Source organism: Tauraco erythrolophus, chromosome 6, assembly GCF_009769465.1.
Source record: "Tauraco erythrolophus isolate bTauEry1 chromosome 6, bTauEry1.pri, whole genome shotgun sequence".
Taxonomy (NCBI): Eukaryota; Metazoa; Chordata; class Aves; order Musophagiformes; family Musophagidae; genus Tauraco; species Tauraco erythrolophus.
The window spans coordinates 43,948,958-43,976,529 of NC_141470.1; the positions used below are offsets into that span (position 1 = coordinate 43,948,958).

General features: G+C 46.4%; 1 protein-coding gene across 1 annotated transcript; it reads right to left on the bottom strand.

The window, feature by feature from the left end:
- Window positions 1–403: 403 nt before the first annotated feature.
- EGLN3 (egl-9 family hypoxia inducible factor 3) lies at window positions 404–26,435 on the bottom strand. The gene is made up of 5 exons (XM_086613179.1): window positions 26,079–26,435; window positions 4,629–4,748; window positions 2,576–2,712; window positions 1,807–1,880; window positions 404–441 (listed from the first exon to the last, which is right to left on the bottom strand). Exons 1-5 carry the CDS (start codon window positions 26,433–26,435, stop codon window positions 404–406), a joined length of 726 nt encoding a protein of 241 aa, XP_086469305.1.
- Window positions 26,436–27,572: the final 1,137 nt, after the last annotated feature.

Consider the following 27,572-nt stretch of genomic DNA (forward strand, 5'->3'; position numbering starts at 1 on the left):
ACTTGTAAAGCTCCTTCCCATTGAGCTAGATTTTTTTCCCCCCTATAAAGTGCAAATAAGACTCAGGTTTTTACCACTAGTTCCAAATGATCATTATCTTACAAGATAATGATCAAGAGTGATCAAAAGCCAGTTGGCTGAGCCACTACCACTAGGCTTAGTGATACTCTTTTTTTTTTTTAACCCTGGTTACTTTTTCCAGCAAAAGGCAAATAGAAAACAAGTGTTCCTTCTGCCAGATGCAGGCATGACAGGAGGCTGCCTTAAGTACCATCAATGTAAGATGCACACGCTAGACACAATCAGCGCATTCTTGTGCATAACAAGAATTTGCCCTTGTTCGCTGGAAATGGAAGTCATCTTTGGGATCTTATTTCCTCACAAGGAGCTCAGGAACAGTTGATTAGTCTTCATGAAGAGGTGCTTCTCTCTTCCTTGCATCTACATTGAAAGGATGAAAAAAGAAGAGGCAGTTAAGCCAGAGGATTCTGACAGCATTGCTCTGAAAACTGAGAAACAGAACAAAGTTGGCTTGTTTTCAATGGACAGCACTGTCCATTTCAGACTCATGATATGAATTCACTACATGCACTGAAATGCTGTATGAATCCACAACGTGTTAACGAGATAGTCATACCAATGTTTTGTACGTTTGCCCTGTTGAAACTGAAGATGACTCACACAGTATTTAAGTAGCTCAAAAAACTTTAAGACTCCAGATCTGTGATACTTTTTCCCCCAACTCTTGACCCCTTGGCTCATGTTCCCCTGTAAGGGTGAAGTCAGCATTTGCTTTGCATACATAGATGATAAAAGTCTGTTCTGAAAGGCATTTGACTAATTATGGTTTTGCTGGTCCCCAGTCACATAGCACACATTTTAGAAAAGGTGAATGCTCTCCACACTGTATTTGCAAGAGCTGCCTGAGGCGGTCCCTGAAGACCAGATCTTTAGCTGCTCCGAACAGTAAACCTTTGAGCATGGCCCCAGGTAGGGTGTTGGAGCACACCTGGACAGCTCAGTCCATTACTACAGCAGCAGGCAGCGTGGCTGCCGTTAGGAAAGCTGAGGTCACCTCTTCCCAGCCTGCTGCAGAAGTGTCTCTGGGCTGACTTTAAGCTATCTGTGAGACCCTGTTGAATGCAGGTAGCTCTTGAAGTGCACCGTGATCACAGCTACTCTAGCAACTGTCTGCCAAAAGATGCACTTACATATATTTGTAAACTTAGTTTCTTTCCAACTCATAATCTATACATTCCAAGGTCATTATGAATATCCCCACTGATAAATTACTTGTAAATTAAAGACAAATCCCTTTTGCATTACTGCAAGCCCCAACTGCTCTTCATTAATATAAAAGATAGGTCCTTTTCAGCCAAAACATTTAGAGAACATGATTATGAAACAGTTTGTGTAAGTCTCATGACTTTGTGCTAAACAAAGTTTGGAGGAGGCAAAATATACTTCCCAAATAACAAAAGGAGAGCTTAGAGATTCCCAGTGACTGAAGCAGCCACCTGGGGTGGGACAAAATCTCAGCAGCCATTTGGGAGAGAAATCAGAAACCTCCTTTCCCGTGTTCCCCATCGTGCTCATCAGGGATACTGAAGTCAAGCCTGAATCCTCTCTGTCACAACTTCTCCACTTCATATAAAATAAGCGACTAGTGATTAGAGATGAAAAAGCTTTCTAAAAAATGAATGTCATACCCATCTAGCTACAGAGTTATTCACAGTCTGTCTCTGACTTTGGAAATATCAAAATGCATTAAATTATTTCTGGTGAATACTTATAAAAGAATCATACCGGTTAAGTTCCGGAATTTTTTTTTGGCTTCTGCTCTTTCTTCGGCATCAAAATACCACACAGTCATGGCATATCTATAAAAGAAACAAATCTTGTGTTTGTTTCAACTTCTGCTATTAAAATAAAGCCCCAGGGTTTTATACTCATGAAGAAAGCAAAAACTAAAACTGGATTAGTAGATAAAAAAAATAGGATGCAAATGGCACATCTTTATAGACAGACAGCATTTTAAATGTATATTTTATCAAGTGAGATAGAAACATAGGTGAGAATTTCTGCTTGGAGGCACAAAAGAGAGCACAGCCCCTGGTAACAGAGGGCAAAAGTAGCTTACAGACCTTTGCATGTTTTTCTGTTCTGGGACACCTTTAGGCAGCTTAGAGGTTGTCCTGCATCACATCAGCTTTTCATAGCCTGTTGACAGAGGGTAGCCCCAAGAATCCCTATGGTGTTACAAGGGCAAAAGCATAACCCAGCATCTCCCAGCTAAATAGCTATGCCTGGCTTGGAAGATTTCTCCTATCAATGGTAAAAGGGCTTCTTTTCCATCACACAAGGATTCTTATCATTCAAACTTGTTCTTCCTCATTTGATAAGAGAATTCCCCGTGACTCAAAAGCAGAAAATCCACCCAAAATCAAGCTATCTATTTTTTAATGCACACGTGTATTTAAACAAACACAATGGCCATAATTTTAGATACAAATATCAGTAGAAGAGATGCTTTGCTTGTTCCTGACCAAACATCAATACCAAATACGTTACTTACCTGGTTGCATAAGAAGGCTGGACTTCATGTGGGTTCCTTCGATCTGACCAAAAAAAAAGTAATCGGTCAAAAATCGGCTCAACATCTGCTACATAGGACTTTCCTTCTGGGAATATCCGAAGAATTCCGCCATGCAGCTGAAAGAAGAGGAAAGATTGCTTTTTACGCACATAAACACTCACATATTCATGTGAACAATGACTTATTTCTCTCTCCTCAGCACCCAACAAATGGGGAATAAACATCTAATAATAACCAAGACAGGTATATGACAACACTGGAAAACCACACACTGAGTCTCTTGGCCACCTTGATTTTCCTAAACAGTTTGTAATGTTTCAGCATAAACATCTGGCTAAAGCCAATGAACTAAGACAAAGATAACACTGGCCCTGTAGCAAACACAGGGAAACTTCTGAGCTCCCAGTCACATGCTTAGAACCAGTGAATACCACAAGGCAGGTAAGGGTGCTCCACCTGACCAGTCTGAGATCAAGCTCTCCTACCAGCAACTGCTAGATACTGCTTATGGTATTTCAGACTCTGCCTCTGATCACCTAGGAGTTAACTTTTACACCCTGGGAATAGAAAGTCTATTGTATTGTTGGATTCTGTAACTTGTAATAAACTTCTCATAAATGCATTCCATCTCCCAGTCAGTCTTTTCCCTACTTATACATAGTCTGGTTTCTCTACCACATCATTTCTCTCTTTCCACTTGTCATGAGTTTCAGGGAAAAAGTGTGGTGATCTGCACGCACTGTAGGAACTTCAAAAGACATGGCTGAACTCTGCCTTCTCCCTGCTGCTGTTAAGAGGGCTCTGTGGAGGCTTTTAGGCTGCACTGCAGAGTGCGGGGAAGATGCTGTCAACCCTGCACTGACCTGACTCAGTCCCTCCACGTGGCATGCAAACTTCAGTCAGGAACTATTAGGCCAGGTTTAAAGTAACACAGTGCTGTCAAAGGTCAGCATGGTTATATTGCATCTCCTCCAGCACACATTTGCTTAAAATTACCATCACACCCACGTAACACTCTCCACCAGCGTCCCGGATTTCAGTTAGCCTTCTTGGTGTTTACATGGGTGCTTCCCCACTATTAGAGCGGGGTGCATAAAAAAACTGAATATTTGCATTTCCTCCCACATCTCCTTCATTTTATTACATTGAGGAGTTTCACTGTCATACTCTCTGTAAAGGAATGTGTTTTTCTCCAACTGTGCATTTTTCGGTGGCATTGCCTCTAAATCTGAACTCACTTTTGAGGGGTTCATAGAATCTACATGTGCTTGAAGAGCATCCACCTAACATAGTGAAGACAGGTTAGAGACTGGGCAATTTTCCATAGATAATCCACATGAATGGTTTGTGCCACATTATGACACCATAAGTACAAAGAGACATCCTGCAGTTTTACAAACTCTTGTTTTGTTTCTAACTTAAAGGTATAGTAAATTCAAGGCTGACTTTATTGCTTTACAGTCATACAGGCAGAAACAAGAGCACCGTCCTGTCAAGAGACACACTAGTGGAGCCAAAGATGAGGAGGACGAACCAAGCCACATGCTCGTTCCTCTTACTAAGCCACATCACTTTGTAAGTAAGAAAACGACAAAGGCAACTGCCTGAAGATCTTCCGTAGGTTAGTCTGAAGGAACAGTATCAAGAACGCTGAAGTCCCAAATCTGGGCCGTCATTTTATTCTGCTCCCAGAATCCACTTATTCCTTAGTGGATTATGTTTTTCTTTCTAGTGTTTCATTGCTCTTTTCTCTAAACAAAGCATAAGAGCCAGCAACCCAGCGCTTAGAAGCTTTATTCTACAGCAACAAAATGGTATGTGTGTGGGATGGGAGAGAGAATGATACGGAAACAGCTCAGATTCTTACTTCCAAAGGGTTGCCATAAACACCAAGAAAATAAATGTAGAGATGAAAAATGGACCAGCTGTTCAAAAGTTCACCAGAGTTCACCGAAGCAGCTGACAGCTCCAAAGCTCTGTTTCTGAGGTAGTTTCTCCTTTGTGTTCTGTCTCAACCCCGTGGCTTACTTACCTTGGAGTCCCAGTTCTTATTCAGGTAATAAATACAGGTGATGCAGCGTCCGTCACCATTTGGATTGTCCACATGACGAACATACCCCGTTCCATTTCCAGGATAGCAAGCAACCATAGCCTGAATGAAAGATAAAAATTGTAAAAAAAATATAATTCCACAAGATATCTACCTTCAGTTTTTCTTTATTAAGCATCCTCCCACCACCAGTTCAGCTCAGCATTTTTCAGATGATAACCCAAAACCTACAGCAGACACCACCAGAAGATATCTTTGCACAAGCTTCTTTCACTGGGTGAGCTAATGGTGAAATTCCAAACTGGAAATAAATGCCCTTCATATTTCACAATATATATGTTAAAGTGGGAGGAAAAAAACTGAATTAAATTAAGACACTGGTATGTACGGTACAAGTTCATTGTTCTCTACAAGCTACGTGACTTTGAGGCAGTTTCAGCTAAAGTTTGCTTGAGTTTCTAAAGCTAAGCAGTCATTGCAAAACTGAATTGCCAGTCATAATGAAAGTAGAAAGTGATCCCAGGACGTCATGCCTTACTAGCACCATCTTCCTCTACGCATATCTTTCAGTCCCGGTCATATATATCCCTGTGGTCCAACAAAAAGTGAGGGTGCCCAGGAGGTGTGGGGTAAAAGTCCACAAAGTGAAGTCTACAAAAATCTGCACCTCCTTTGTGCTGTGTTTGCACAGGGCAGTGCGTGTTTGCTTTCATGGACTGAGCCACAGAACTAACCAAACAGCTTTCAGAAGCATACCTCTCTCTTTGATCATCTCCAGACTTGATACAATCGCTTAATTCAACGTTTGCTTAAATTTTACCATGAATGATGAGATAAGCCTGACATGCCAAACCACGCAACAGTCAACAAGTCTTAAAAGGGTTTTTACAGCAAAAACGCATAGAGTTTGAGTTGATACCATTAGCAGCCTAAGTAGGACGCAGGAAAGAGCAGGTGAGACTGCTTGTAGGGTATCTTGTCTTTGGGTATCAGATCTTTGTCTCAGAGTCACTTCTTCACTACTGAGACTACTTGGTAGTGATACCAGCCACTTCCCATGGAGTTTATGCCACTAAAGCTGTGGCAACAGAAGTTGTATTCCCACTCCTCTGACATCTCCTTTCATTGTTTGCCAGTATCAGCAGCAAGAGCGATGGCAGATGATGGGCTAAGTTCAGTTGGAAAACTGGACACAGTATCCAGATGTGGCCTCCCCAGGACTGAGGAGAGAGCAATAATTACTCCACTCAATCTACTGGCTGTGCTTCTGTGAATATTGCCCTGGACACTGTTGTGCAGGGGCACACTGCAGGCTCATGCCCAGCCCACAGCCCATCAAGATCTGTACTGCAGCAAGGGGCTCTTCCTTCCCAGGGGTAAGACTTCGCATTTGTCCATGTTTAATTTCATAAGGGTTGCCATTGGCCTGTTTCTCCAGCTCATCTGGGGCCCTTCAGGTGGCAGCCCTGCCTTCAAGTGCATCAACTGGTATCCCTGAGTTCAGTGTCATCTCCATACTTGATGAGAGTCCACTCTGCCATCTGCTTTGGGTTACTGACAAAGATGTTACCAGGTCAGGTCCCATGATAGACCCCCACTGTGCTCCATTTGTTACCGGTCTCTAGATATAACACAACTGATTAACCACAACACTCCAAGCCCAACCATCCAACCAGTTTTTTACCCATCTAGTTTTCCATCCATCCAAACCATAACATCCAAATTCTGGATACAAGAGTAACATGCATGCCTATCCCATAGAACAAGGATGTGATTGTGCACCATTTGCATTGCCTGTCCCTAGTAAACTGCCAAGCACAGTCGATAGCGTTGAAGATTGATGGTATAGGCTTCATCAAGAACAACTGAAGCTTTTATCTAGGAACCCCAGAGGTCTTACTTCCTGTTTCCTAGCACGTGCTAATGCTATGCTGTCTTCATGGGACACATGACCAGCTAGAAGGTAGCACATGTTGCTTTAATCACAAAGGTAATTCTACTGTACCAACAAACAGTGTCACAGACGTTATCACCAGCCAGTGCAGCGGATCCTTTAGACCCTCTGCTACCAAGAATTAAAAGTCTATTCACAGGAGTCAGCCAGTTAGGATGGATGTACAGATATAGCTGTGAAAATACTACTCTGCATCTCAAGTCATGTATGAATTGACTTTCCTTCCTCCCCACAAGCACCAGCAAACAGTACCTGCAGGCAGCAGTAAGTCACTAGAGCCCGCTCCTCAGCCCAACACCTCAGGCCACAGCTGTTTGAGGGCTGGTGGCCTGCAGGGGCAGGAGATGATGCTGAACCAAGAGCAAGTACCTTTAATCCCCAGTAATAAGCCCTCTTCCATCACAGCTGGCAGCCTGCTAGATGCCTTGCCGCAGGTTCTGTCTGCTCTGTCCTCATTCTGCTGTTAGAAATGGCTCCACAGCTGAACTCAAGTTTCACTATCAGCTTGGTAACAGCAGTGAGGGCCAGTCTACAGCCTAGCCCTGGAAACCAGTCTGGTGTAGGGGCATAAGCCTGGTGGAACCACAAGCCAGCTGTAACTGCAATTTAGAAATGGTCCAAGGGAGCCATCATACCCTCACTAGGGAAAATAACCCCCGCTGTGCATCCCCCCCCCACCCCCATCCCAGCTGCTAGCACAGCAGCTCACACAGGTGCACCCATCACCCATCCCATGCACAGCAGCCAAATCAGGTGGAACAATTAGAACAGTAACCCTTTGCTAAACCTCATCCTTGTATGGTGGGGAACGTGACCCCGGGAGCTGAGGAAGCAGAGGAGAGGGGGCAGTGATGCCAGCGGACGGGCAGGGAGGAGGGCTGCACCAGGGGCTCATCCCTGCGACCAGCACGGCTGCTGCCCAGAGGACGCCAACCTGCCCCCCAGCACAGGGTCTGGCTCAGCAGAGCTCTGCTAATCATACCAGAGGGATGATGCACGGTGGGAATAAAACTTTGTTGACTGATAATATCTTGGTTTTAAGATCGATGTACAACACAAAATTATGAAGGCCTTAATAAAGTCTCTCTTTAGAGAGCAGACATTACTCCAAGATTACTGAACTGCCTAAAAATCAATCCAGTATTACTACTATTTTTTAATGCCACAATCAAAAAGCTGCTGAAGAATAATAGACTGCAGGCCAGATCCTTAAAGGGATTTAGGTGCTTTACTTACTACCAAAATCTGGGCAGAAGGCCAGAGTTTTCCCCGGCCTCCCCCACATAATATGTTCTCTTAGCAGAACATGTGCTTTGACTCAGAGACGTTGATGCATTATTTATTTATTTATTTACAGCGTGCACCTTTTGCAACCGCAATGCACACAGTCCCTGGGGATGAAGAAGCAGAACAATTCCCACAGAATCTAAATGCACTAGCCACACTCTGGCTTAACTTTAAGAAAAGAGCGGGGGGGAAAAAAAGTTTTCTATTAGCAGCAGCGAAGGGAGAAAAGCAGAAGTGAAATATCCTTTTTCCTGGCATGGCGAATACTTGAATGTAACCTTAAACAATGAAGGGAAATCATTCTGGTCCTCCTAGAGCCTGTTGAAACGATATCAAGCTTTATCAGAGCACTGGCTGGAGCAGCTCCAGAGCAGATCAAGCTGGCCTCAGCAGGGATTCCAGCTGTTAGCACTACTTTTGGATTCATTCAAAGCAAACAAGAAACCGGAGATGAGATGCGTGACCCAGACTTAATTTAGGTAATTGGTGAACACCAGTATTTTCCAGTTCAGTGCACGGGCTAGCTACAAAAGCCGGAGGCTGGAGCATAATAATCAAACCATTTACCAGGTGAGCAAGTGGAGCGTCAGTAAAAAAATGTCTCCTACACTTTTTCAGCCATTGTATCCAGAAGACCACACTCAGTTTTTGGAAGCATCTCCCTTCAATAACCAACTCCAAACCTAAACTAACTATAGCAGGCAGGAGTGAGCAGGAAAGCGCCTTTTTTTTTTTTTTTTTGCAATACAATCCATTACAATCACTGATAGTTGGCTTAACTTCCCAGTGCAAGCACCCAGAGTAAATTTCAGCAACACCCTCCCCTTATTTTGTTAAAATAGACAAGTTTGTCTTAAATAACAGCTGAACAGTTAAAAACTCTGATATACAGATGCATGCCTTTGCAGTTGCGCACACGCATGCAATTGGTTTGAAGACCAATGCCCTGGTGGTCTATTAGACAGTCATAAATTAAAGCCTACAAAACTTGGAAAACGAAAAGCAAATCATCAAGACTGCAGATTCTGCACTGCCATTTTCAGAGATGTTAGGTTTCCCAAGAGGGTGCGAATCAACCACCAGTTAAATAAGCAGTAATTACCAGCTTCAGTAAGGAGCCAGGAATCATTAGTAAACTCCACGTTGCACAGAAGCTTGCAAAAATAAGTTATTCATCATTCAGTTTTTAAGTATTACACTCAAGTCAGCCAGAGAAATCTGCAAGTCAAACTGCAAGGCACCAGCAAAGTTTGGAGGCACATTAAAAAACAACAGTTCCATAGAGAGGATTTTTCTCTGCCTCCCAGTGCTTGTAGCAAGGGGAAAACCAAATCCTGTTAGCTGATAGCCAGGACCATGCTGTGAGGCATCATTCTGCTACATTTCATAAAATAAGCAGCGCTGGAGTGGACTGATACTTGGAACAAAACGCTTCAGAGAATACCTCAACTAGAAGACGCTCGTAAGTGGAAACGAACAGAGCCTAATAGGAAGCCATGCTGGCAGCAGGTCAGGAGGAGATGCTCTCCGTTCCTGCTAGCACCATGCCAGGGCCCCACTGTACTCCTACTGCAGGCTGCTTAGGTGGTGGTGGTAACTCTACACTGATCCCGGACCTTCCTCTCGGAGCTAGTATGACCTTTGCAACCAGCAGAGAAAATTCTGACCTGTGTAACTCTATCCTGCCAACACCACCCGTCCCTACAGATTAAGCTCAAGACTCCATGATGTGCTTTTCCCTTTTCTGTACCGGATTTGTCCTGTGTATTGTTGAACCGCCGCTACTTTTTTGATCCCTAGCGTAGATCACCTTTGTGCACAGTTTGGAGATCAAATAGTTAAATTCAGAAACAACTCGTAAAGTCTGTTAGATGAAAGGTACTATACAGACACCAAGCAATACTGATCTACGATATCACTATGACAGTGGTCTAGAAAACCAAGGAATTAAGAAGAATTAACGGTGCTATAGCCACTGCAGCTTCCCAACACATTTTTATTTGGCTGCTCACTTCCAAGTCTCCCAAATTTCAGACCAGTATGTGGTTCTCAGTCCTGAACTTGAGCGCAAACAAAAATGAGTCGACCAGACTTCAGGAAACGAGGACTACCAGGATTCACTTGATTGACTCAGGTCTTCTGAGTGCATATTGTACTCAACCTGGTTTTAGTTTGTAGATACGCACAGTCTGCACAGCCAGAAAGGGAAAGGCGCACAGCATGCTCTGCATTAAAAGAACATGAGTAGCCTGACGTTTCATGATCAAAGACAAGAGTTTCTCAGCTGAGGCTTGTCTGACACACAGGCACAACGGGGTGTTTCTTAAGTACTTTCTTGTTGCACCCAATTACGCCCAAGTGTTTTCTACCGTGTAGCTTATAATGGTTAAGTATAAAATATTCATGAACATTATTAAATATTAGTTTGTTTGAATTTATGAAAGTTAAAACACTCAACTGCTATACTGAAGCATGAACTAGGAAAATTGGTCTAATTTAGTACTCTGTAGAGATGGGAGGGAACAGAAGGAAGAAAATTATGTTAAAACACAAAAAAATCAGAGACATTAGCTTTATGCCTGTTGAAAAGGGAATCATCACTTCCAAGGGGGGGGGGTGAAACTCTGCTTTCACTTCAGTCATGCAAAACACGAAATGGGCTTCAGTGGCATGAGAAACCAGTACCTCATTTCCTCACCCATAACTTGATTGTCAGTCTTCAAACTGCTGTTGGATTTATGAAGCTAAACCTAGCCGCCTCCTCTTTGATCAGCTTCTTGCTCAGGGGTGGAGGCAAGAGACGGGAAAGGTTGTGTGAGGAAGGTGCTTATCTTTAGAAATTAAGAAACACTGGGGAAAGTGCTAGAATTTGGCAGGGCAACACATCTGCATCTTTTCACTTCAACTTTCATCTTCGTATGGAGGCCTAAACCAAAGCCATATGGAAGACATCTAAAAAGCTAAAAAAACAACAGAAATAACAATAAAAACTCTGGGGCAGTTACCTTCTTTCATGAAACACAAAGCAGATCAAACTCCACAAACTCAGCTACAAGCAGAGTTTGCTGAACACTGCCTTCATTAGCTTGAAGGAGTACTCCCTACACAACGAAGGTACCTTGGACGCAGGTGACAAGTGTCTACTGAAGGGCCAAATGAGCCACGGCAAACGAGATACAAGAGGCTGATAAGACTCTGCACCAGTAGGTGAATCACTGTATCTTGGACAGATTGACATGATCACAGCTACTGTTGCTCCTTGCTCTTGTACTATATCAGTAACCCTGAAAATTTTAGGGGATATGAGAAGACGTTTCTACGCCCAGAGATGCAGCCACACAAGTGAAAATACATTCATACCCAAAATTTCTCGTCTCAGGAGCACAGCGCTGTTTTCATGACACCCATCATCACCTCTTTTTTTATTTCAAATAATACCTTCCTGCTGGACAAGTACTTATAACTGTACAGAAATCCTATTTCCATGGATAGCATTTTAGCCAGGTGATCTGGTACTTGCTTCTCCCTGCATACATGCAACCTTGACCATCAGATTCAGATCTTTCAAGAACTTAAAACCTCATCTCTCCATTTTTATTCTATTTGGTCTTTCATATGCACCATTGTTTCCAGGTGCATAGAGGAACATTTTGGAGAATTTTTTGAGGAACAGCTCAAAGAGTGGGAATTGTGGGAAAGACTACCACTCTCATCTGCAGGAAAAAGATGCAAAGACACTGGCTTATCTTTGCTTACCAACCAAAAGGCTATTATTACCTGATATTATTCTTATTACCGAAGACTTCCTGCTTATTGAATTTCTTCTAGAACTAAGGGTAGAAACAAAGAACTACCCACGAAGGCTCTGTTCATGGATTATCTCCATGACACACAGCTCTTGATGACTGGCATGTTATCTAGTGGTAGCTCAAGGAGCCTCTAATAAGCTTTCAAATCTTATGGAATCTGTCTGTAAAGGAGCTAGATCACAGATTGATGCTGCTTTAAAAATGAGCTCCCTATTAAATGCATCTGTGATGGGGCTTAGGAAGCTTTTCCAATGATTGGCAACAAAATTTAGTTCTTCATGGCCTGCAGAGTCCTATTAATATGAAATCAAGCTCGCGTCTATTTTTTATTACTTTTCTTAGCAGAACACCCACTTAGAGATAAATATGGATGCCATTCAAATTCAAGCCGGCTGACAGGGCAGTGCCACTGCAAAGTGGAAAGGCTCTGGAACAGCCATACCTCGTGTCAATGGTGGCTGTCCACAACTGCCAAGAGAACAGGGAGCATTTGCGAAACAAACTTTGGAGACAGTGGTGAGGTTTGTTGAGCTGTCCCCATTGCTGGATGCATCCTGGAATCTTAAAGCGAAGAAGCAATCCAGAAAACTGTGAAAGGACCCAACCGAAGGAGAAGTTCTCCAGGCTTCCGAGGAGAGAAATTGGACTTGTGGTTTCCTGGGCGAAAGAGCCCCAGGCATTCATCTTCCTCTGTACACAGTCTGCTTTTTTTTTTTTTTTTTTTAAGCCAAGTGAAATAACACGTCTTTCATTCAGAGCACAACCCAAATCTTCTGTGTTCAGCCCCTGGGCACGGGCAGGAAAAAACAGAATATTGAAATTTAAGGAAACAAATCTAAAATTGCCACAGGATCATAACTGTTCTTGCAGTGAGCATCTTTGTCTCTTCTAATAATTACAAGGATTAACCTCCTTCCTTGTACGCTTACTTAATCTACATATTTCTGCACGAATGTCGATTAACACCTCCTCTCTCCAGGCCCCCGGTGCTTCCCTCGTCTTCTGCAAAGGTAAAATCAGGCGAGATCGCTACTTTACATCCTCCTCTGACCTAAAACCACCTTTTAGGCTGCAACATCACCCGGTCGCTGTGCCCCGCACGCACGCGGAGACGACACCGCTTCGGAAGCAACGACCGCGCGGCGAAGCGCGGGCGCACCGTCACCGCAGGACCTGGAATTTCCAAGGCTATCGCCAGGGAATTAGTTCAGCCAGGGATACCCCGATCGCGCCCCCAGTTAGCCGCTGCGAACAGGCGCGGGCGCACCGACGTATCAACGACGGCCGCTGCGGTTTGGAGCGCGCGCGCGCCCTCCGCGCGCTGGCGCCACGCCCGCCCGATGACGGCTTCACGGCGGCGCTACGTGCGGCGCGTGAGGCCGCCGGCGGTCAAACGCGGAGCGCGCTTGGAGCGCGCGCTTCGCTCCGCTCCGCACAGGCGCCGCGGCGGGAAGCGGGGGAAGCGCGCGCTGGCGCGCGCTCGCGGCCCTTCCCCGTTCTGGGTCTGACTGGCCCCCCCCCCTCCCGCCGCGCACGCACACACACACGCGCGCGTATTTGCCCACGCTTTAAAAAGAAACACTGTTTAATTAAATTTTAGGATTGTTTTTGCTCGTTCTTGAAGGGCTCTTTCATCACCCAGGAAAACTCCTTCAGTCCCCTCCTCTCCCTGCGGAGCCAAACCTGGAGGAGCGGCGCTAAGGAGAAAGCATCCCGAGCAATCAGTGCAGGCAGAGAAAGCGTCCCGTCAGCAGTCCTGGGGTACACGGCGACAAGCGCCGCCCCCGCGGAAAAACAAATTCATAAGCGCAGGCTCATTAAAGAAATCTGTAAGGACCGTCCCTGGACGTTCAGGTTCTCAGCAGGGAATAAAGGCATGGTAACCAGCACAGACATCCTCTGCAGAATTGATACGGGGATAGGTATAGGAGTCTGTTTCCGCACCTCAGAATATCCTCATCTATACAACAGAAAGATAATTTCATAGTTCCTTAAATACTCCAGCCCTTCGATCTTTGTCAGCACTTCAGACCTTTTCAGTTCTGCCGCTAACCACCCAGAGGATTACACCACTTCTTTATTTTTTCCTGCAACATTTAAAGAACTCTACATATTTTGATGCTCTCGTGGGTGCGTTAATAAAGGTCAGGAAAGACGGCCACAACACAGGCAAGCTGTGTTTTGCTGGTTGCTCAAGCCGGCCAACATCCCTTTTTTACTATTATTCATTTATTGATTTTGAGCCCGTGGGCCCAGGGTGAGTGAGCAACGCTGCCCACAAGACTTGTACCAGCTCACACACGGCAGGCAGCACCTGGAACGCTTCCTGTGAGCATTTCGTTTCAGAGGCTCGCAGCGGCCACCCCAGGCACGGGCAGGCAGAGGAAGTGACAAGCCACCACCTCGAAGTGGACACGCCAAGGGGATGGGGAGGACGCAGCTGCCCAGCACGGTCCCTCCTTGGGGCCACCACCCGGGCCACTTCTCATGGCCTCACACACTCCAGCCATGGCCAAGGCAGCACCACACCAGGGAGGTGTTTTTCTTTGTCCCCTTTGGCTCAGTGAAAGTCAGTCTCCGCTGTCAGAGCGGAAGGCAGGGTTCAGACTGGTGCCATCTCACTTGCTGGGTACCCTAAATACACCTCAAGGGTCCTCCCAAAACTGTCAGAGCCATCTGGGCTTCTGAGGCTGCTAAGACATTACTGCGCTACATAAACGGAGAGAGGAATGGTTCTCAAGTGTCTGTTATCACAGCAGTAGCACCAGATTAAGGCTAATTGATGAGACCAGTTATCTCCTATGTTAGCTTTGGAAGGAAGCCCTCTCACCTATCTTTTGCTCCCCCATCACCTTTTCGGAGGACCTTGCCTAGCTAACAGTACATTTATTCCTGCACAGGATTTTGTGTAATTAAATATTTATGGATAAAACTCATTAAAATTACCTATAATGAATTACCATCAGAAATAAATAATTTCTGCTGTGCTTAAAGAACATGCATAGACTTTACCTCTAAGGCTTTGCCCGTAAATGAAGTTGTACTGCTGTGACTACACACGTGCATTACAACAGCACAATCTCTCTAGTGTGGATGCAAATGAAGAGGATAAACAAGTGACACAGCATCCTTCCACACAGGAAGAGAAACAAGCTACTCAAATTCAAGGCAATTTCGTAATAATATAACTGTTCCAAGGTTAGGTGATAAAACTGGCTTATAACCTGTTCTAAGGTTAGGTGATAAAAACATATTGGTAAAAAAAAATAAATCCCTCTAAGTGTTGTAGCAGCTGCCCTCTGCACCACCTACGCAGTCAGTACTTGCACCAGTAAGATGTGTGTCAGCAGAAACCAGGCGACTCCGAACAAAGAAAGCATGTGTAAATACAGACACGCATGCACACAACAAACGGAGCTCCAGCCTTACATTCACACACCTTAAAGCTATTCACAAAAGCTCTCTTGCTTATTCACCAAGGAAGCCTGGTCCGAAACCCAGCTGGGAGGCACGATCAGACTCTGGATGCGAAAGCGGGCTGCTGAATTCCCACTTCTTTTTCCACTGGTCAAGCCTCTCCCATGGATTTATGCTGCCACCACCTGACAGAAGAGACCAGCCCTACATGCTGGCTGTGTCCCTGCCACGGACTTGACCTGCCAGCCCCGGGGAAACAGCCATGCCTGCAGGGTGACCTCCCCAGCTTCCCCTCCAGCCCGGTTCACTGCTCTGCTTCACTGCGGATCCCTCAGGAGCCTCACCCAGCCATTCCTACCGCTGCTTGCTGAAGCAACAGCCCTTGGGAGGTTCCTCAAGACCCAGTTTGGGACCGGGTCTTAAAGCAATAATGTTCTTCGGCATTTAAGGTAGTTTTTGCAGGAAGCACAGCAACTGTTGAGCAGAGAGGTTGGTCTCTGGTGTGGGTTCAGGATGTTTCCTGAGGATACGGAAAGCCTGGAGGTCTTTCTGGCTCTGTTCCCTCCTTTTTCCTCTTCCTCTCCAAAACCTTTCCTTTCTGGCAGCCAGCACAAGGGGAGCTGCATGTACTCAGAGCCACCGCAGGGGTGGCCAGGGGTGAGCTATGCTGGAGGTTGGACGGGGACTGCTCTCCCAGGATGCCACCTGGTTGAGCAGCCAGAAGCAACAGCCCTCGTCCCTATCTCTCCAGTCCCCTGGGATGGAGATGAGAGATGGTGACTGCACGAGCACGACGGGCTGTGGGTGGGGGTAAGAAACCCCTCGGTGAGGGCTGCAGTTGGCTTTGCTAGAGGTATGGAGCACAAGTGCTTCTCTGTGGTGGGAGACAGGGAAGGCAGTACAGATACTTGGTGGCATATATGCATAGGGGTATATATGCATATTTAGGTGTGAGGTGAAGTAGGTACTATGTCTGCTTATACCTATGGTTATCATTGGCACAACTGGAGCCTTTCCCAACTGCTGCCAAGACGTTGCACTAATACAGCTCCTAATTAGCAGAAATAGCTTCTACAGATGGTAAGCAGTGAAACTGGCTTTTAACCAAGTGCCAGCAAAAGACAAAAGTAAACTAAGAAAGAAAAAAATAATTGTATTTGTTTCAGTTGCAGACATCTTAAGTAAGTGTAGAAAAATAAAAAACAAGTCAACTACATTTCCGTCCTTGCCAAGAAATTATCACTGTGAGTGTCAGGCTGGCACTGAGCCTTTAAGTCAGCAGTTAAGATGTCAAGTTATGCATTGAGAAACACAATGGTAAAACATACAACCTTGACACTTCAGCCTTCGATCACTATCAAATGTCGAATTATAGCGAATTTGGCAACGGCTCCCGGCATTCACAAATCCTCTCATTGCTCCTCCATGAAGAGGAAGTCTGTAAAACAGTTAACCAAGCAGTGACCCTTCCTGTTGGCCGGCTTCAGAGACACCATGCACATGCTCCACAGACAACAAAAGACAGAGGACAAGTTAATTTAGGGAAGCGGAAACATTGGGGAATACTGTAAAGAACAGAGTTATCGATACGTCCTGGGGGACCTTGCTGTGTTTGTGCACATCTAATCATATGCCATGGTTTTTATGCCTCGACAGCAGGACATGTTACAGCATTTACAGTGAAGCTTCTCCTTTTCCACTTCTCAAACCACTTCTACCAGATTATGGGAAATCAGAAGACACATGTAGTCTTCAGCAGCAAGCACAACACTCTAAGACTGCTAACGATCTAGGAATAGGCAAGTTGAGGACTAATTGACACTTGCATCCTCACTTTTTTTAGTGTTTCCTTTCCCAAATTCCCCTGGTTCTGCATTTTTTTTCTACCCGCGTGGTCCAGCAAGAGGCTGTGTGCAAGAGACTTTTGTCGCTCCCCGGAGCCTTGGGGCAGTCGGGAGGCTCCACGCCAGCATCAATCACCTCGAGGCCCGCCGCCTGACAGTGCCTCCCACCCCAGGCTTTTCTCATTCAGGGTGGCATTGCCCAGCCTGCACTGAATAGCACCTACGTCCCTGTATGCATTAGTGGAATAACTGCTACCGTTACTGGTACAAGACAGGTTTGCTGCAAGACAGTCAATTGCAAAGGTCAGACAAAAATCCTAACTGCCATCTCTAACTTCCATCAAGTAAGGCTCCTTGCTCACTCCCAAGACATCACATAAAAGATGGTCCGTATTTCAAATCTAAGACAAAATGCAGACAAAGACCAGGGACAGCACAAGAAATGACTGCAACTTCTCCTTATGCTTTCTCAGCATATTCTAAGCTAAGCACCAAAGGATGTGCTTCAGTCCCATTGATTTCAAAGAGCCTTGGAAAAAAAAAAAGTACTTAAGTGAATTGCTGAGCTGGGGCCAAAACTTCAAAAACACTTGCCTTATCAATTTGTATAAAAACTACAGCACAAGAAGACATAAGCAATGATTAATTATTATTATGACTTCCAGACAAGAAAAATGCAAACATATTTCTTGTTTGGATTTTCAGGGCCAAAAAGGAAGCACAGAAAAAAGTGTTGTGATCAATAGATTCATATGAACTAGATATACACAAGACTCAAAACGGTTATCTTCTTGCTACAAAGTAGGTTGTAATTTCCTCATGTTCAGCAAAAGACGGGGCTACCCTGCCATTTCCAACTGACAAAGCTTTGGACAAACTGTTTCCAGTCTGTGCAGACAGTGTCCTGTGCTGTATTCCTGCAACTTATACTATACATTTTAAACTAGGTGACTGGTGGCATGAACCTAGCAAGCCTCCATGGAAGCATTATGGTCAGCAAAAATCTCTTGCATTACTTTTTTTGTGAAAAATCAGGGCAACAAGTAGCTTGTTTAATCAACTGCTTTTTTCTATTAAGTGCTTTGCATGGTGGCACTGAGTTTCTTTGTCTACCAATCTTATCAAAACACAATGACAAGAGAAAAATGACTGTAGGGAAAAGCTCCTTTGTGTCACTGAGAGATAGTAGATGCATATGTGTGAGTGAGGGATGGAGGGGAAACAGGCCTTACAGCTCTCTCCAAATCACTCACAGAAACGGTCAGGAGTGGTGTGCTGATGGGATGACATGCCTGTGAATAGTTCAAACAGTAGGAGATAGATAGTCTATTTGGCATGAGCCTCCTCCATCCATTTTCTTCTTTCACCTCACTGTCTCCACAGCTAGAGAGACCACCTTGCTTTTTTGACTGACTCCCTGTTGTCTGTCTTCAAAGCAAGAAAATTGCTATGTAACATTATGCATCAATCAAAATCTTTTGTCAAGCCCCACCACATTCTGTGCCAACACATCAGTTATTCACCCTGGAGCCCACCACAGGGGCCATCAGCCGCCCTAGGCTTGGGTACCAGAAACAGTTCCCAAAACACCTCTACCCAAGACCTCCTCTACTAGTCCAAAAAAATCTTTTCACAGAAGCTTAAGGAGTCTTGTGTTGCTGGCAGCTTTCTAATAACATTGTTTCAGTCTTCAGCTTTGTGACAGAAGGTTTACAGTCATGATAAATCCAACCCAGGGCTTCAAATTCCTTGGAGCTGATATGCACGCATTCTCTGCCTCCATAAATCTAAAACCGGCAACACTTACTCGCAGGCTTCCCTTCCTGATCTCCTCATTCTCACAAGCCATCCACTGCAAGATGGATGAGCACAATGTGGCCTGCTGGTGCCAAAGGACCACTTGCCCCTGACCTATTACACAATGGGAAAAGGCAATCCAATTGAAATAGGACGAGGAGAAAACATTTTAAAAAGTGAATACCTCAAATAAAAAAAAAAAGTACTGTGACTTTGTAAGAGTCACATTGAAACATTTGATAAAAGTATTGATCTCTTCCAGGTGTGTCCAGCCTCTTCAGCAAACATCAAGATTTCATCTTATTAAAAATGTATTCATGTTAGGATCATTGTGATTTTACCTTCTCCCTCTAACCCACCGCTTCCACATATAGAAGGGAATTGCTGAGGCAGTACAGATACTGATGAACCTCCCTATCACCATCACCCCAGGATAAAAGAAAAAAAAAATCTGTACAGCATAGGAGAAAGACGAAAGAGAAGACACTTCCACATATTAAATCAAGCAAATTGCTCAGGAAGCAACGTGCTGGATAAGGCTATTACCTTGACCACCATCCAGATAAGTTTGGAAGTCAAAGTTTACTGTGAAAACAAATAAAGACACTGGGGTTAACACAGACAGCTGGAATTCTTAATGCAAAGAAACAAGTTCACTTTTACTTACATACATGCTGCCCTGCATCAGTGTTGTGAGCATTGACACATCTCCATGTAAATGTATGCTGTTATTAGCAGTGAGCTGTAATGAACTGAATATTCATTAATAATTACCTTGGGAAAGGCTGTGTACAAATATTAATAGCAAGGACCAGCTCCCCTTCCTCCTGAAACACAAGCTCAGCAGGAGGGGGCACTGAACTCTGAATCTTGTTTTCCGGGTGGCTCTCCCGAGGATACTGTGCCTTGACACGCCATACACACCCCCACCAGTCCAAAGGACAAAGATTCCCCATACCCAGAGGCACTAATGCCACCTGTGTTACGGTGTCCCTCCCCACACAGCTGTGGAAGGTTTACACTGACATTTAACGAGCAACGAGCCCTCGTACAAAAACAAAGCGAGAGGCACGTATTTACTTAGGGCTTGCAAGTACTAGGGACATTTGGAGGCACACTAGTAGGGCTACCACAGCAAGTCTCTGGCTTTAAGAGCTGACATAGTGGTACTGGAAAAGACTGGTACCAGTGCAATGGATAAGGCGGCAATAAGGAAAATATGCTACCCATATGGGACAGGTTGTGGAAAACCTCACTGCTTTGTCATCATTGTGTAACTCCAGAGTCCAGTAAGACTCATTAAGCACCCCTTGACTGCAAAACTACAGACAATATAAAAAAGTTATGTAACCTGCTTGATGCCACAAACCCCTGCACAAACTCAGGATAAACCGACCACTCTGCTCTTTACATTGCCCGAGAGCTCAGACTTACTTCCCTTCTCTTACAAGGTTAGGCACCTTCTGCCTTCTCGACCACCAGAGAGGGAAAGGACCAAGAGCAGCCACCTGGCCACCAAAGCCTCTGGTGTAACACACCCTGAAGACCGCACATTTTTTTCACTGCCTACCATGGAACCAGTCTGCCAGCGCACTACAGTCAGGTTCTGGACAATCATGATACATAACGGTACTGACTTCAAGCTGCTTGTAGCTTCAGCACGCCAGCATGAGCTCAAACACTATTCCATAGAGGCTACTCATGCTTCTGAACCCACCTACAGATATGTCTATCGCTGTCTGTAAAATATTGACCCGTTTCTCCAATACCCTGTCCCTGCTGAGTGAAGAAGCAATCTCAAAGATTCTCCAAGTGCCTCTTTCAGAGAAGAAGTATCTTTTGGAAGTTTCAAAAAGTCATTGAGAATAATTTGATGAGGAACAAAAACAAGAACTAATATGCCCAGGTTTATACTCATTTAATGCTCTGATTGTCAAGTAAAAATTATACATTCCTGTGTATAATTAACCAGGCTAACTAATCTTGCTTGACAAACACAGATATAAACATCAGCTTTGACACAGAGCCAAAGCAACCACTCTAGGATCTGTGCCAATGCTGAATTCCTCAGTCTGATATCATAAAACGACTTGTCTGTTGTATTTACAGTTCCAGTGGCTCTGGACTCTGCCGGCAGCCGTCCAGAAGAACAGATTTGAACTTACCCATTATGCCAGAACATGTGCATTTGATTATAAGAAAGAGAAATTATGCATATTTCTTCTGGATGGCGGTATTCATCAGACCTCCCATTGTAAACTAATTGTGAGGCATGCTGCTACACAAGTATCAAAAATCCTTTGTAACATAAAACAAACCAGTAGATTTCTATAGGCAGTATTGGTCTTCAGCTCTATAGCCGGTTTCCTGTTATCCAGCTCCTTACACCCGCCCCTCAAATCAGAAAATGCAGCCTTTCACTCTGTGTTTGAATTGCAGAGGATAGAAGTTGAATGCTATAGAACAGAACTTTTCTTTCTTCATACATAAATGTAAAAATATCTCGCCTCATTACCTGAGTTGAGGGACTTGGTAAAACAACTCAACCCAAGCCTGGGACACTTCATGTACTTCTTCAATCCTCAGGAACAGGAATCTTGGTAACAACCTGCTGGACGGACCATGTTTCAAAACCTACCTAAGAACACCTCATTGTGTGGTAGGCAGAAGGACCTGCTCTGGTTTTCAGCAAACGCTCGCTAGTCATGAAGTGCCACCACAAAAGACCTGCTTCTCCTGGGACAGTCAGAGAGGGCCCACCAGGGTGGGGCAAGCATGGAGGTGTCACAGCTACAAGCAGAGGATGCAGGAAATATCCCATAAAAAAAGATGAAAGGCCTATATAGAGATTTTGAAGCAAGTTTTCAAGAGGGTTCACATCCCACAGGGACTTCTAAATTAACTAATCTCATATCAAAACCACTTTTTTTTTTTAAACTTGAGGCATTATACTTGACACTGAATGCAAGCAGTTGGGTTCTGAGCTAAAAACATCAGTCATGGACTTCCTTCAACACAGCTGAGCTCTTAGATGATTATGACTTCTTACCTCATTTTGTAACCACTGGGGCTCACCGGCATCCAGCAGGCGCCATATGAGCTGAAGGTGCCCAAAGGCAGTCCTCATATGGATATCAACTCACGACAGCACCCAGGAGGGTATCAGTGACTCGTCATGGGACACACTGCTGTCAGGACCGAGGTGCAGAGTCCATGCAGAACTCAGCCACGCCAGTTCAAAGTACCTTCCACCCCTCTCCAGTGGGGGCAAAATGTGAAAGGGGGCACAGCCACAGCCTCTCAGCAGCAGATGAGCTACCCTGGCATCCTGCCCCAAATACAGCTTTAACATCTCTGCACACTGGCCAGCCAACTCGGTTTCTGCCAGCCCCCATCCCCTGCCTCCTCACAGGAGGGACCTCCAGGGCCCCCCAGGCCCTGCAGTATGTGAGGCTGCCAAAGGGATGGATATCCCAAACTCCACAGCATCTGGCACACCTGCAACTTCTAACTTAAAAAAAAAAAACACCTTTCTTATGTCTTGAAGACATTTGTCTTCTCTTCTGAAGTATTTTCCTGCCTTGTTTTGGGGGTTGCTTTTTGTTTGTTTGTTTTTTAAACATTGTTGCTTTGATTTATTTATTTATTTATTTATAAAACAGGGATTATTTTTCTAAAGGGTAGACATTCACCACCTACAAAGCTTTGTACATGCCCCCTGGAAAACTCTACTCTACATGGCAGGTCCCTGTGCCACTCTTCACTTTAGCAACATTCATTTGCAAGTAGGCTCAAACCTTTTACAGACAGCATCATCTCCACCATCCCCTTGAGTCCCTGCAAACCCCAATTAACCCCAAGAAGGGACTTTGGGACCCAAGAAGCCAAAAACACGTGTACAAAGTACATGGCCCTTTTGCCCACGCTCTCTGGAGCACCAGCTGACCCGGGGGCACACCAGCTGACTGGCCATGGATACCAAGCTGTGGCCCAAACCAGCCACCGGCTTTTCTCCACCAAGCAGCAAAGCTCCAGCAGATACAGGTCCTCAAAACCAGACTGACCTCTGTCCTCAGGCCAGAGCATCCCTCTGCACAAGGGACATGAATCTTCTCACACCAAGGAGAGGACTCAACCTGGGTCAACGGTGCCTCAGTGAGCTCTTTAGCCATTTACTCACTACAAAAAGGAGAACCACAGTATTATTTTACTAGAAAATGGAAACTCTAGTTGACGAGAAAGCAGAAGCCAACAAGCAGTGCAGACAAGTGGGTCTGTGAAAAGAAGAGTCCTTTAGAAGAATGTTAACTGGTTATTTTGATCATTTAACCATGTCAGTTAATATTTTTAAATATGACTTATTCCAAAGATAGATTTGAATCACTGGTCTGCAAAGATGAAAGGTTACATTTCATTATCAGCCCTCAAGTGTCAACCAACAGCTCTTAAGAGTATCTAGTACCCTTGCAAAATTTTACTTCCATCTGTTCTCTTTGATGCAACCTTAACTTTCTTGTAACTTCGTTGGAAGTCATCTGGAAACAGCAAAATCCTGACTTACTTCTCTCACGTAGCCACAAGGAAATCTTCCTTTATTGGACAAAAGTCATTCTTGTCTTCTTATGTTTGTAAAAAAAAAAAAAAAAAAAAAAAAAAAAAAAAAGACATGAAGCATATCACACTAAGCAGACAGTAAGCTGAGAAAAGTTCATTTACTAAGCAAACCTCTCCCCCTCTTCCAAAACTTAGGCTGAAGATTAAAGTCATACTATTGTTTTAAAAGCATAAACCTCTGAAGAAGGACGAGGCTGATATTACATAGACTCATTTCCATGACAAGAGGAGTTACCATGTAGTCAAAGGCTTACACTACACTTTAAACAAATCGCTCTGGATTCCTAGCCCCATCTAATACCTATATCCAAAACCAATAAACTACGGAACGCTGGACGTGTCCAGCTGAGAAGTTCTGGTCCAGTTGCCCAGAAACACCCCACATCCCTCCAAATGTTAAGCTGTGGAAGTTTTCTGGGCATCCATTTATGTACGTAATCTAGCAGGTAAAAAAAAAGATACACTGAATTTAAAATTGGGATTTTTGTGTATGCATTCACAAGACTTTAGAAGATAAGCAAAATGGACAGGTTTGATGGTGGAAGGGAAACGTCTATAGGTGACGTGGGAACCTGCATGCACTGTAGTAGTCAGTTGGTTAGTCACAGGAATAATCTTCCTGCTGAAGGCATCCCAGTTACAGACAGCAGCTGCTCTTCCAGGGCCTCACATCTCCATAGTATTAATTATTATAATAAAGGGATAGGTTACTATTAATTTCTGATGGAAATTCCTCTGCATTTAGTTTCAGAAACAATACTGAGTCCCTTTCAGTCCTGGACTGTTGTGTAGCACTTCCATATGCTGTCTGGAGTCTGACACCTTCAACATTAAAGCACAAGGGCCAAACAGCTCGCTCTATAGCAAGTAGTTTGGTATCTATTTATAAAACAAGTTCTGTCCTGTTATTGATATTTGTACAAAAACAACTGCAAAACCACCACAACTCAGTTTTAAAATCACCTCTACGACCCAAGGTCATTCCCGAAAAGATCCTTCTCCCCAGTCAGTGCCAATAGCTCTCACATTGACTCTTTCTGCATATGTACAAATTTCTGCCCTTGTACAAATGCTGGACCACCTCCTTTCACTCCAGAACAACTTTAGTGCAAACCCCCACTTTCCCCTCCCAGGGGCCAGCAATGGACCTTCAGCAGTAATCAGGTAAACACAAGTCAGCCGGAGAAAGAACTAGGATGACCTTAAAGTCATGCCAAAGCACAGTGGTTATTTATACCTCCTCACTCCACACTCCCACCAGGAACAAGTGAAATCCAGTCTACTCACAATTTAAACCAAATTTACCCAAGCTCTAACCGAACTGATGATCAGTAGTTCAGTGGAGCTAAGCATAGGAGAAATGTTTCAACCTTCTATTATTGCCACTACTGTGGGTAAGTGTGCAGAGGGGGGTGCATGGACAGGTTTTAAGGTAAACATCACCATACTGTTTTCTTCACTTTATGTGGGGAAAAAAAAAATAAATCTCAACACCACTCACACATCTCCTTAGTTCAGTGCAAGTTAGGACCAAAAGAAATGCTTAACTTTTCACTTTTGTAATTTTTTTTAAAGTTTCATCGTTTCTACTTCTGGCAAATCTCTAAAATAAGTGGATGTTTTGAAAATCATAGAATTCAAGTCAGAAATAAAGAAATAAAAGGGGACGTTTTCAGCATTCGAGACAACGAAGCAAACTTAGGTCCAAGCCAGTCTACTTTACCACAGCAGAACAGACAAGGAAAGAAAAGCCAAGCTATCCCAAACTGAAGTAATGACATTGCAAAGGGCAAATGAACTTCTTTGGGAAAGAAACCTACAATACAAGTGTTCTATGATACAAGTGTCCTCTCCATTTCTGAGAAAAAAAGCCTAGGAAAAAACAACTCTCCTCTTCCAAAAAAAAAAAAGTTTGCTGTGCTTAAACTGAGCATCCCTTATTTTTGCCACATACCCAAAGCAGTAACGATAACCTCTCCGGCTCTAGGACGCTGGCATGAGTTGGACCATCGAAACTACTTTGGATAACATTATCGCACCGGCGCAAACAACCAAATAGTCGGATCCGAGCCGTGTACGTGGGCAGGGAGGGGGAAGGGAGCTTTTGCCTCCACCTAAAACAATCTTCCAAAGAAAAGTCACGGTCAAGGCTTGACTTTTTTGGCGGGATACGCCGCGCTTTGGTGGTCCCCGCTCTTCGCAGCTGGAGCGAGCTGCAGCGGGGCACAGCGGGGCTCCGGCTCCACCGCCCAGACGCCGGGTGCCGCCTGCAGTCCCCGGGACGGCTGCGAAGTGAGCCCCGGTGGCACAAAGGGGTACGGGCAAGGGCCTGGCCAGGGTCCCGCAACCGAGGAGCCCGGCGAGGACCCAGCACGGACTGAGTCGCCCCGGAGCGCTGCCGGCACCAGCGGGGCGAGAGACCCGCAGCGGGCAGCCCCGCTGCCGCCGCCGCGTTTTTTAGCAAGACCTCCGCTCCCGGCCGCCGCCGGCATGGGCTGGTGAGCGGCTGCCCGGAGCGGGCGTCCCCTGGGCAGCGGCACGGCGCGTCCGCCACCCGGAGCGGTGCTGCGGAGACAGCCCAAGGGGGGCTGCCTGTGCCACAGACACCCGCGGACCGCGACACGGCGGGGGAGCCCGGGGAAACTTTCCGCCAGGTCCCACCGGCAGCTGCGAGGCGGGTGGGTTCCGCCGGGAGCCCGCGGCTCCTTACCTTGGATCGCTCCTTCACGTAGTACTTGCCGAGCCGGCTCCCGCAGTACATCACCAGCCGGTCTATCAGCGTGAGGAGGAAGTTGATGGCCTCGCAGCCCTCCTCCGTGCCCCCGATCCACTTGATCTGGTCGCCGCGGAGGTGCCGCTTGGCGACGCCGCGGCTGGGGCCGGCCAGCTGCCCGTCGGCCAGCTCCCCGTCGCGGTGCATCCTCTTCACCCGCTCCAGCACGCAGTCCCCCACCACCTCCCCCAGGAAGTTGTCCAGGTAGCAGAAGCCGATGTCATGCAAGCAGGGCACGACGTACTCCAGGGCGATCCTCTCCAGGTCGAGCCTCATGATGTGCCCCAGCGGCATGGCGCTGCGGGGACGGGCGCGCCGCTGCCCTGTCGGCGCCCGCGTCGGGAGGCGATGCCCGCCGGGCCGCCGCCGGCTCCAGGCCGAGCCGGGCAGGGGCTCCGCCGCGGCGCGGGGCCAGGCGAGGCGAGGCGAAAGTTTGGCCGCGGCGGGCTGCGCTGCGCTCCGCGGCCCGGCGCTGCGGGGCCGGCGGTGCTGCCGCCGCCCGAGCAACGTGCGGGACCTCCCAGGGCCGTGTGGGAACCGCGCCCGGCAGCCCCCGCCCGATTTATGGGCCGCGGCGGCAGATGGCCCCGCGCTGATTAATACGCCGGCTACGTGCGGGATGTGTGCTCGCCCCGCCGCCCGCTCGCGCCGCGCCGCCGCACGTGGGTGGAGCCCGCCCGGCACAGCACGGCACGGCACGGCGCGGCACCGCGCCGCGCGCCGCGCCCACTCCCCGCCCACGGCAGGCCAGGCAGCCAATAGGCTGTCGCGGGGCGTGGCCACCCCGCGGGGAACAAGCGGCGGGGGCTTCCACACGTGCGCTCGGAGGGCGTGGTTACGGCCCCGCAAGCCCCGCCTCTCCTGGGAGTGGGCGTGGCCAGCGCCATTGAGGAATTCTCCCCTCGCATGTCGGCGGCGCTTCGATCGCCCCCTACCCCCCCCGCCCCGGTCAGCCGTCCCGCAGCCGGGCCGGGGGGTACCGGCACCCTGCCTCGCCCCGCTGCCGGGACTCCGGGGCTCTTGGACTCGTCCAAGAGAAGTTTGCAAATGCTCCCCTCGCGGAGTTCTGCCGCCTCTCCCATCCGCCTCCCGCGGTGGCAGTTTCAGCACCAGACGGAAGTATTGCATTAGGCGGCAGGTACAGCTTTTCTGGGCGAGGAATGCATTGTTTTTTAAAAGGTTTATATTATAAAACAGCTCTTCTCTTAGTTCTTTACCACGAAGGGCCCGCCAGGTTGCCTGACTCTGCTGTCGGGAAACACCTCCCGGACTGTCGGCGGCTTCGTGCCGCGCCGAGATGACTTGAGTCAAACTTCGTTCCTCCCAAACGAAAACGCGCCTTTCCCCAGACTAACTGTTTCTCGGTAACGCTGTCCCTGCACCGGCCGGCCACGAAACACGATCCCGCTGTCGCCCTTCAGCCTGTCCCCC